This window comes from Trachymyrmex septentrionalis, unplaced genomic scaffold (assembly GCF_001594115.1).
Source record: "Trachymyrmex septentrionalis isolate Tsep2-gDNA-1 unplaced genomic scaffold, Tsep1.0 scaffold167, whole genome shotgun sequence".
NCBI lineage: Eukaryota > Metazoa > Arthropoda > Insecta > Hymenoptera > Formicidae > Trachymyrmex > Trachymyrmex septentrionalis.
The window spans coordinates 814,175-827,076 of record NW_017304831.1 but is presented as its reverse complement, the minus strand read 5'-3'; the positions used below and the strand labels follow the sequence as shown (position 1 = coordinate 827,076).

The 12,902-nt window shown below is 25.7% G+C and overlaps 1 protein-coding gene across 1 annotated transcript; it reads right to left on the bottom strand.

Annotated features, from left to right (window-relative positions):
• Window positions 1–2,239: 2,239 nt before the first annotated feature.
• LOC108746314 (cytochrome P450 4C1) lies at window positions 2,240–12,051 on the bottom strand. The gene is made up of 12 exons (XM_018483007.1): window positions 11,997–12,051; window positions 10,048–10,154; window positions 9,749–9,839; window positions 8,370–8,555; window positions 6,216–6,309; window positions 5,431–5,533; window positions 4,559–4,661; window positions 4,278–4,384; window positions 4,131–4,199; window positions 3,593–3,761; window positions 2,544–2,723; window positions 2,240–2,487 (listed from the first exon to the last, which is right to left on the bottom strand). Exons 1-12 carry the CDS (start codon window positions 12,049–12,051, stop codon window positions 2,312–2,314), a joined length of 1,440 nt encoding a protein of 479 aa, XP_018338509.1. The 3' UTR covers window positions 2,240–2,311.
• Between the last annotated feature and the right edge of the window lie 851 nt (window positions 12,052–12,902).

The window sequence follows — 12,902 nt, the reverse complement described above, 5'->3', positions numbered from 1 at the left end:
TTTTACTTATATTAAATTTTTTTAATTATGTTATTTTACAAGGAAGAATTAGACAACGTAGAAATTCAGAAAATTTTGAGCAAGTAGAATAATTTATCCGTGACACAACTATTTCTTCTTTGTGTCATATTACGGTTTGAGGGATGAAATGACACATTGAATAAATATTAGGAATGCATCGAATATCCGAAAAGTATCTGGTATTATCCGGCACTTTTTTACTATTCGACCGGATAGTCGAATATCATTATTATCCGGGAATATATTCGGTTGAAATTTTATATCATTAAATTGTAGATTTTTTATTATATAAATAAGTATGCATACTCATAATGCTATAATGTCTTATATATTATCACGAATACAATTTTTTTTCTCTATAGTTATCATCTCTATTGATACAGTCTTTTTCGTTGTCTTGTTTTTTTTTACCTAGTCTTTTCTTTTTTTAATGTTAATGTTTTGAAAGCTTAATGTGTTATTATTTTTAATACAAGAATCTTACATTACTAACAATATTAAATTGTAAAGATTATGCGTTTTATAAGTTTTCTCCGTCCAGATCTATTCTTTTGTCCCAGAATCTGGTCGGATATTCAGAAAATATCGGATATCTGATGTTATATATATATATACATTTCTTTCGGATATCTAATATTCGATATCCGATAATTTTATGATCCGGTGCATCACTAATAAATATTATAGATTTTATTTCTTTTATGAAATGACTATCGAGTTGTAAGAGAAGAAAAATTTAAATAGGAATTGCATCTCTTTTTTTTACGTCTAAAATCTGAGTATAGATAAGTATCGAAAAATCTATGTTTTTAGCAAAAAAACGTAGATACGAAGCTTATTTAAATACGAAGCGCCACTCCGGTCTAAATATTAGGATGTTGAACTACAATACTATATATTATATATTCATTTAAATGAATTAATTTCAGAAATGATAATTACGTGCCGATATGGTTGTCGGACTCGCAATCAATCTGAAATATTAATAATCCCCCCAAATTTCCCAAATCTTAAAAAACTGTAATAAACTTATTGCGAAAAATATTGTCTTGGCCGGGAGTCAAACCCGGATCTCTTGCATTCTCGCACGGAATTTATACAATGATCTATACACATTCTAGGAGGTATTAGAAAGTTATCTGTGCAGTTTTAAAAAAAGGCCCCTCTTAGAAAAAAATTATTAACAAATTAACTCGGCAGATGGACGAAAATTCTTTCCGAAAATAATTTTTTAATGCCTCAGCGCTAAGACAAGCGAATAGTATATTTACGTATCCTATACATTTTTAGCATTGCCAGTGAATATATCGAAGTCATAGTTAAAAACTAATGAGTTATTGTTCAATTACTTTAATGTTAATGTTTTGAAAGCTTAATGTGTTATTATTTTTAATACAAGAATCTTACATTACTAACAATATTAAATTGTAAAGATTATGCGTTTTATAAGTTTTCTCCGTCCAGATCTATTCTGGCCGATATCAGGCTGCTTCTCGCCCTAATGAAGTGGACTACAAGATTCACATTGGCATTCCAAGAATGGATCTGAACACAGAGAAAACCCGCGAAACGCATAATCTTTATATAGAAAGCACCCAAGCCTCAAGAATAATATTAAATTGTTTTACTTATTATACCAAAATACTCGGTTATACATATATACTTATATATTATTTACTATATAATGAGTCACATTTCTAAAAATAACATTTTTAAAAATTTAAAAATAGATTCAATACATTTCAATATATTAGCTGAATTAAAAATTTATAATTAAAAATTAATAATTTATAATGAATTAATAAATGTATTATATTTAAAAAATACTGAGACCAATATATATAATAAGATGGATTCATAAAACGATCCTAGATATAAATCTTAAAAAATACATTTATGGAATAAGATTATATCAAAGGTAAAGGTATAAGAGTATTCATATTACAAGAAATAATTGCTGACTATTCATTAATCGCTTTATTCTGCTGAATACAGTTTATATGTTATATAAACAATAATATATAATGAGTAATATATAATTTATAAAACATGTTCGTAAAAATGTTTAGAAAGATAACCATTAAATTAGTCAGTAGTTACCAAAAAATATAATCAAGTTACAATTCCTAAAAAAAGTAATACTATTACTATAACTTTGTTATAAGAGTAACGAGTTATTCCATTGTCTATAATATACACCATATTTATACACCTTGTCTATAATATACACCCTATTTTACTACTTCTCCGACGTTTGCTTTCTATGACATATATTAAGTCGATATTTGATTCAAATACTTACATTAATTTTGTGAATAGGGATAAATCTTATACGAAGTTGAGCAGGGGAAAGTGTGATATTAGTTTGTAGCTGAACATCTTTTAAATAATCAATAGGCTCCAAGTAAAAATTGTGTATCACAGAAGCTATCATTGTCTTTATTTCCAGCATACCAAATTGTTGGCCTAAAATTTAATATATGCAATTTGTTTATGTAAGGGTATAAAAAATTATTGCTTACCGATGCAGTTACGTGGTCCAGCACTGAATGGTATATACGAATAATAGTGACGATTTTGGATTTTCTCGGGTAAGAATCTATCTGGATCAAATACTTGTGGATTTGGCCAGAAATTAGGATTTCTGTGGGCTGCATAAATATTGATAACTATCATTGTTCCAGCAGGTACTAAATATGATTCTGAAAAGAATATTATAAAATGAGATAAATAATAATTACAAGTTCTTATTAAATTTTTTAAATTAAATATCTGCAAATATAAAACAGGAATATATGCTTTTAATTTTTGTATTATGAAATATAATATAATAATTTAAAGTTAATAATAATGCTAATTATAAGTATAACACTATTTTTGGAAAATTTTATATGCAGTATTATATATATGTAGAGTGAGAGAATTGCGAACATGGTAAATAATACTGCTATATATAATATTAGAGTAATGATAACTTATGCGCAAAATCCGATCAGGAATCTTCCCATGATGCGTATCGGATAATGTTAATGCTGGCGGTAGTTGAACAAAAATGCATAGATAATTTTGGTATACTGTACCACCGCAACAAAAAATCTCACAAATTTTTAATTTTTTTTAAATTTGCAAGGAAAAGTCCAAACTTTATGACGATTATCATAACGAAAAAAATTCGTTTTATCCCACAGCATGTATTAAATTATGTAATTTTTTGGAGATGTGATACTTCCTTACTTTAGAAAAAATGCCGGGTGGAAATAAGAATAAATTCAAAATTTTTGAAAATCTTAAAGTATAGACTTTATCCTTGAATGAAAAAAAAATTTTTTAATACATCCATTTTTCACGGAATTACGCTTACTTGAAGTTATGCAAAATTTTTATGTAAATTTATGTTGCGATAATTTTGTTAACGAGTGTATATAATAATAGCTCTTCTGTTTAATAAAGCTGTTATTATTATTTTTATGTCAAAATAATGATAAGTAATGTCTCCTCGCTACTTGAGATATTAAGTAATATATTTAAAAATAAGATAAAAAATGTAACAAAAAAATTTGTTAATGCGTACGTAATTTTATGTCTTCTCCACAAATACGTGATATAAACGGTACACTGGGATATAAACGCAACGCTTCCTTTATACATCTTTCTAAATATGGTAGTTGTTTCAACAATTTGAAATTAAATTTCTTCTCATTCCCTTGTATAGCAGAATCGACTTCGTTCCTAACACGATCCTGTATCATTGATGTTACTGTATCAGTAATGCTAATTAAAAGTGCGTTTTTGTTATTTTAATGCATTTATATAGACACAATTAGTAAACTCTATGAAATTTCAGAAATGTTTTTCACAAGTATCAAATTAACTTGTTTTAATTATGTGTATATAAAATTTTGAAAAAACGTTGAAAAATAGAATATTTGAAACATAGCTCACGCGTATATATACATTTTTGCATATCTATACAGAGAAACAATACATTACATACACACATTTAAAATATTTAATTTGATATATTTTAAATAACTGACTTCTAGAATTATTAGAATTAATTAATTTCTTTAGAAGTCTAAGAAGCAACTTATATTTGATAATATAAATACCTGAATGTCCTTATCCTCAGCTAATTGTGCCAAAATAAAGCTTACAGCTGCTGCTGTAGTTTCCCAGCCCTACAACCACATTATATACATATATTGAAATAATAACTAATTCGTAAAAAATCAAAAGAAATTATTACAAAAACATACCGCAAACACAAAAGCATCAACTTCCTCTCTAATATCTATATCAGTCATAATATTTTCACGAGATGTCGCTATTAGAAGATCCAACATTGAAAGCTGCTTTTTCTGTGCTAAATTAAAATATATATTAGTATTATTTTAATAGTACGTTTTTCTGTGACTTTTATTAGATAATATTTATTACATCAAGAAATGAAACTATCTTTTGATTTTTAATTGTAAAATATAATTTATAATATTATACTAAATTTAATGAATAGCGTCCGATTATATTACATACGTACTTCCAATGGTTTCATTGTCATCTCTTTGTGCTGATAAATTATCAAATTCTTTCAAGTATTGACCATTAGTGCGTTCATGATAAAGTCTTCTTTCAGCAATAATCTACGTAAATATAACTTTTTAATGCTTCTTCTATGATTTATATGAATGCGTTAAATAATGTGTTGTTAAAGAATTAATCAATTAAGAATAATTAATTAAGAATAAAAAAAAAGAAATAAAGAATAATCATAAAATTAATCAATCAAATAGAAAAGTATCAAATACGAGATTATACTTTAGAATTTAATAATATTTTAATCTAATAAATTTTTAAATATAACATTTTATTAATTCCTTAAACTACGTGTTGAATATTATAGTGTCTTTGCAGTGTTTTAAAATACTTATTTAATATTATTATTATTATTAAATTAACTATCAGATTAATTTATGATATTATTTTAGTTTTAATTTAAGACTGTTTTTTTCAATAGTGTTTGGAGCGTAATTTGAAGATTAAAAAATGTATTAAAGAATTCACAAAAATTTGCATTTGGCTCACAGCCTTTATTTTACTTTATTGATTGCTATGAAATCTGGAATTATTAAAATTTGAATTTTAATTATCACATAAAAATATTATTTACGGTCCAAGCATCCTAAAATATAGCCGTATAGTTCTTCTTTTATTTGATGCCTATTAGTTCTGTATTTTTTTATTTGATTTATTCCTGTAGTGGTCTAATTTAGTTTAACTTATTATTATTAATAAATCGCAATGTTTTTGTACACGAAAATTATGGGAATTTTATAGTAATTTTTTAAAAAATAACGTTTAGGTATAATATTAAATAGTAGTAACACATTAAATAGAAGTATTTTTACATACTTGTTCAGTAAATCTGTGTAGTATCTTCAGAATCTTTTTGTGTTCTCTACCTTTTGACGTCAACGAGAATATCCAATCAAAGTGCAGCCATGGCCTTAAAAATCTAAAAAATAAAAACCACAATTACTAATCGATACACTATTTTTTTTAAGTAATAGTATCATTTTGTAAAAATATCCTTTAATTCCTCTACATTAAAAATAATTTTATTAAATCTTAGTACATATTTTTTTAATAGTACAAAGTAAGCATAAACTTACAGTCAATAAATATTTACTTAATAAAAAATGTTAAATAAATCATATACTAGTTTTATCAACAGTTTAATCAATAGTTTTTGTATCAAATAAATATAAATTTACATTTAATAAATATTTACTTAGAAATATTCAAACAAATATTTATTGAAATTACTTAACTTTTTTTAGTGTATAAATTCTTAGAATTAGTAGATAATATTTCAACAATCATAAAAAAGAGAATAGATTCACGGAAATAACATGTAAGTATGCTAAATATGAGATGTGAGATTTGTATATTTGACTTACAGTATAAACTTTTTCAACTATAATTCAGTCAGATAAGAAACGTATTTTTATACTAAATTATACATTATATTTTTCTAGTTGATACTTTAGTATTTAAAATTTGAAAAGCTTAAATAATATTTATTTTTGAACAGTTTCATCGATCGTATATTATTTATCTTGATATAATTATAAAATATTTATCAATGTAACATGTTAAGTCAGAATCTAGATTTATACTTTATATTTATAAATTACCTATAAATAATAAGTTCAGTCATCCGGTGAACCGCTTTTCGATACTGTTGCTGGGACGTACTTAAATTTTGTAGGGAAGTGCCCATAGCTGTTTCTGCAAATGTATATATAAAAGTATTACAATATTATTACATAAAATATTATTATATACATCCAAGAATATATAGCTGTTAATATTAGGATAAAACGAGGAAATACGTCTCACATTTCGTTTTTCTTCAGTAAAACGCGCATTTATAATCAAAATATTTTTTATCAACTTTGTTAATAAAAAAAACAATTAGCTTAGTATGTAATGCACAAATGTTTAACTTCTAATCTAGAAGCAAAATCCATCAAAACCAAAAAAATATTAAAAAGGGCGTTTTCTCTGATAATTCTGTCAAAAATGCCTCAGATGGCCAAGTACATCTCAGGCATTTTTGACAGAGCTGTTGATAAAAATGCCCTTTTTAATACTTTTCAGAAATAGATCTTATGTTTAGATTAGAAATTATAATAAAATATTTGTGCATTGCATACAAAACTAATTGTTATAACTATTCAAAAAATGCCCTACTTTTATGAAGTGGATTTTGCCTCGATAAATAAAAGCTGTGTTCTAAAATTCACTGTCAGCGCTGATTTGTAGTTTACATTTGTAGTTTAAAATATAACGCTTTTTAGTTTTTACGGCTATTATCTTTAAAGATATCAACAAGTTTGTGTCAACAGGTTATCGCCGTGTTCTTGTTCATTACTAATGCTAATATTTCGTGAACCTTCATCAGAGCGAGGAGCGCACTGATACTGAGCAACTGCTCCGAGAAATTTATGTAGACGCTAAAAAAATATAAATAAATAAATTATAAATAAGTAAGTAAATAAATAGATAAATAATAAAAGGACTACAAACCCCCCCCCCCTCCAAGCTGGATGTTTGTTGCTAACTAATTAAATTTAATCTTTTAATAATAATAACACAAAAAGTTTTAATCCATTATCGGGTCATTCTTAATGTGACAGATAATTATAAAATAATTACAAAATAATTCGTTAAAAATTTTTTTTCATTCGCTTTTCGCAATTATTTCTTATAAACAGTAGGCGATATAACATTTTTTTATTTTTTATTTGCCAATATTAGATGTTTCTCACATTTACGCATTCGTATAGTCCCTTGTTATGTTTTTTTTTTAATTTCCATTATAATGAAATGTGAGAATATATAATTTCTACAGTATTAATAAAAAGATCGTTAGAAATTTAACGCTAAAATATAATTAATTAAATGTCTGTATCTGATAAAATTAATTCAATGAATACCTGAGTAGGAAAGTCCGCAATTACATGGTTAATCAATAAATAAATAGAAATAATTAAATAACCAAAACATAAATAAATAGAATTTACATTTATTAAAATTTATTTATTTATTACATATTATTATATTACATTTATTTAATTTATTACTACTTCTATTTATTTATGTTTTGGTTCTTTAATTATTTCTATTTATTTATTTACTTATTTATTATTTCTTTATTTATATTTTTATATATTTATTACATTCATTTATCGAGGCAAAATCCACTTCATAAAAGTAGAGCGTTTTTTTTAAGTAAATATATCTCATTGCAGATAGGTACTAAACTAGTATAAACTATTAGCATTGAATGATTATAAGTATTACATTTTATAGAAATATTTTTACTTAAGTATAATTAAAAAAACTTACCGCAACAACTTCAGTTTTTTATTTTCTATTTTTATTTTTTTTTTCGATAAAACTTTCGTAATGGGCGGTTTGTCTGTAGGCCTGTAGAATGCAAATTGACATCAGCAGCTTTTTTTATAACTTTTAACGATTGTCAGTATTGTTATGTGTGTTTGCTTTTTTATCGTATAAAATATCTCCGGAACGATGCTATAACAATATCGACATTATCGTTAAGAGTTACAGAATAAATCAGCAGGCGACACAGACAAATTATTCAAAAGAGAATCATTTTTTTTATATTTATGATAGGGCATATTCCTTATTGAGATGTATTACTTCGTTTTACCGTATTAGTATAGTGTTGCAATTTTTTAATAAAATAATAATATTTGTTTTATAACATTTTCTATTATACGTTAATATATGTATAGTTACGAGTATGATAGATACAATACCACATATTGCATTTAGCGTATGCTCGCTAACAAACGGTATTAAATCTTTCACAACTGTGCCTTCTGCATTTTTCAAACACTTTATCATGTTTTTGCTTTCCTTTATTAAAATCTCAGTAAATTGTTGCAATATATTAAAATGAAATGAAGGATTTAATATCTTTCGCCGTGAATGCCACTTGTCGGCTAAAACAAACAACACAATACATTATTATGAGATGACGATTTGAAATAAATATTGAGATTAGAATTGTACCTTTTAATTTAATTTTAAATTGAATGATTTTTCGTAACTATTGATTTTTTATTTCAAATTTATTGTTTCTTTAATATACATTTAAATTTGCTATAAAAAATTGTATGATAAAATATTTACTAATGGAAAACAAATTTCTTTATATTTCCGATATTTTTCTCATAATATTAATGTAAGATATTGCAAACGCAGATAATAAATTTAATTATTAATATTAAAATAAAAAATATCAATTTGAAAAATAAAATAAAATTTATTTTAGAAAAAAATTTTCTTATATGATAATGTTTAACCAATCTTGTATGAATAAGAATATACATGTACCTTGTCAAAGACAAAATCTTTTTCATCAAAATGGTATATGTATTTGCATTTATGTCAAATTCAATATTTATTATTTTATAAAAGAGAAAATATTATATTTATTTTCACTTATATATTTATAATAAATAACAGTAAGATGATATGAAAGGACTATTGAGAGCAAATACTGCAGTAATTATTAGCGTATAAATTTTATAATGTATTTGAAGAAATATAATATATTTACTCTACAAACTTATTTACATTTGGTTTATTACGCGTCGTAACGTGTTTTGACAAGACGGGAGGATCCCAATTGCCTACAAAACGATTGCCTACAGCTTCGTTTGCACACAGCAATATTGCACACACGACACTATTGCACACAGCACATTGCACATATGACATTATTGTACACAGTGTATTGCACACACGACAATATTACACACGGCGTATTACACATAGAACATTATTGTACATAGTGTATTTCACACACGATATTATTGCACACAGCACATTGCACACAGGACATTGTTGTCCACAGCGTATTGTACACACGACAATATCTCTACATTATACATCTTCTTCTCTAAACTCGTAAGAAATATTTCAATCATAAATTTCGGTCAACTTCAATGTTGACAATTTAAAAAAGCTGCTAAAGTGTGTAGGAATTCTTAATGAACAAAAACTAATTTATTTGTAATATTTAAAATTATTTGCACAAGTTATTATTTTTATTAATATAATGGAAACTTGATAGAGAGAAAAAAATGCTTGCTAGTAAAACATGCATTCTTATTTATATTAGTATCATTACCTTTACTAATGCCAAGACTAGTACCCAACCAAGGTTCCGCGATATGATAAATGGTACTCTTTTCGATGTGAATTATGTTGCTTAATATTTTCTGAAATTACAGACAGTATTGAGTTAAATAGTACTTAATTTATACGCAATGCAGATAAACGATTTAATTGATTTCAAAAATATTTTAAATATGCAATCATCTCTAACAAATTTTGTGCAAGTAAACAGATCTTCGCAACATAGAAGGTAATAACCTTATTTACTGATATAAATAATAAAAAAATAAAATGTTTTTTATATTTTATTACCCTTATATCATCCGGATCAGTGATAATTATGATGGGTGAAAAGCATATCCAAACTTTATGAATGACATACTGATTAGCATGTGTAATTAGCGTCTTCCACTGTTCCTCTAAAAAATGTATGTACATGTAAAATTATGTAAATTTGTAGAATTATTTTATATTTATTGAAAAATATATAATTGATTATATCTTTATATTTTGTAGTCTACTAGCTATCAAATAACTTTAATATTCGCAAAATTAATTTTATTGCAAATTGTAAAAGAATAAAATTTGATAAATTTGATAAAATTAAATAATTTTTTAAAGTAATCAATATTGAATCAATAATATTGGTAATTATATGTCTCAGAGTGACATATTTGCAAACAGTAGGGTAGACCAGAGCGAATCGGATCATTTTTTTTTCATAGATAAAAAAATAATAATAAACTAATTCTGTTATTAAGTTTTACTAAATTTGTAATCTCTACACTTTTGGCTTCAGTTTTATATAATAAAATAACATATAAACATAATATTTTTTATTGTGCAACGCAAAAATAAAAAATAGGCAATTATTCGATTTGCCCTAAAATTGAGGGGCGAAATGGATCACCAGTAAAAAAACATAAAAATAAATAAATAAATTTTTTGAAATTTTTGAATTCTTTGAATTCTTCTAAACAAACTCTGAAATAAACTTGTTATATAAATTAAAAATAGTTTACTTAACAAATAAATTACAAGTAAATGATGCCTTTCTCTTAGCACAACTTTCGCATCATTCTTCACATTTGTTTGCATTGAATCCAGTCTTCGACAGGTGAATGGACAAATTTTTCAGTGCAATAAATGCAATACCAATCCTTACATAAATTAGGTTTACTTTTAATCTTCAGTTTTACTCTTAATTTCATGATCCGAATCACCCCGAAAGAAGTTATCCGATTAATCCCATATGTCAACTTCATAAACTATATTAATTTTCTCAAAATCATCTTAATGATATTATTAAACTATTTACTAGACTGATTTAGAAAACTATACACTGCAAAAATCATTATAATTTATACACATTTCAACATATCTTTTCGTTATGAACTCATAAAATCGAGATCGTGACTTTACATGAGAGACGAAATTTCTTCGCCATTCGCGATTTCTACGCTTATATCATCGATTGACATTAAATCACACGCAATATAAAATTGTTATCTGTTGTTTCCACTGCAGGGGGAGCGCACGGAAGTAATACGGAAGTACGATAAAACAGATTGCATGAAAGAACAAGGTAATGATAACTCTCAAAGCTTATAATGATTCGATTCTCCCTGTGATCCAATTCGTTCTGATCTACCCTATATTTCAAAGGAGAATATTAATTTACGTAAATGTGTAATTTTAATTTACCTCGTGAACACAAAAATTGCAATGTATTTCCAATAATTGGATAACCTAGTGGTCCTGGTATAAGATTGATAAGTTGCCCGTTTTTTGTGTAATGCACATAATAATTATACACCAATATAATGAGTATTAATAACAGCAATATGATAACAAGCATTTTTTGTTAATTAAATAATTAGACAATTTAATCAAGTTTTATTTTCTTCGACTGTTAATTCTCTCCTTTAATTCTTCAACGAACTCGCTGAATCTATATTATGCGCTACAAGACAAAATTACATTAATTAATCTCAATGTTCTAAATATGTTTACTGAAAAAAAAATACATTGAAACGTATAATTATTTTAACTTTGTCATTAAAAATTTTAATAAAATTTAATGTTTTTGGTTAGTTTAATAGAAAATGTGCATAACATAAATGTAAATCCAATAAAAGCTTTTTAATTTATTTTTGCTAGACCATTTTTTAATTTATAAGTATTTTTAAAATATTAATAAACTCATGAGAGAATAGTAATATCTGACTCCAAGGAATAAATCGAATGTATTCGCTGTGTACCCGCGTCCACAGCCGCGCGACAGTTGATTGCCGTCACGCATACCGCAATCCACATTTATGTCTGTTCTACAATAGGGTCGTAAGTCGTAAGCTGTAAGAAATTGGAAACAATCACAAGTTAAATGTGAGAAGAATAATCGATTGGTTAATTTTTTACGGCTTACTGCTTACGACTCTATTGTAGAACAAGCCTTACTGCGCAATAGAAAAACCGTTCGCGACATCCGCTACTACGAACCGCGACTGTCCACACGCATTCATACATACACATACACATTCTTTCTGCACACATTATATTTTAATAAATTGCATTTCTTTATTATTGGATTAGGGAAAATGTCCCTTTAAGTTGGTAAAAAAAACAGACATTTCCCCATTAATATCTTTATTAAAAATGATAAAAATTTAAATTTAAAAAAAAGTTTTTGTGAAACTTGAAATTTCTACTTTCGAATGATTCCTATATATTTTTGAATTTATACGAGTTTGGTCATTTTTACATATAGGAAAGTACGAGCTGAAAAAAATGAAACATTTTCTTTTCGCTTTGTAGGTCTGTAGCGTACCCAAAAAAAATTTGAGTAAATTTTTTACTATCTATCGTGAAAGCTTTTCCTCAAAATCGTTTTTTAAAAATGTTCCTACGATTTTTTGTTTCTGAGTTTTATATATATACAATATATACTTGCAAATTAAGTAAAAAGGAATATTTTGACTTTATTGCTTTTAACTCCGTTAAAAAAATCATCGTATTGTGATTAAAAATACAGATTCTTAAAGCTGAAACGTTGCTCCATCAAGTGATATAATTGCCAATTTTTTTAAGGGAGAATACATGGCTTGCTAAAAAAATCTTTTTATATCAACTTGTAAAGATATTTTTTTTTCTAATCCAATAACCGTTCA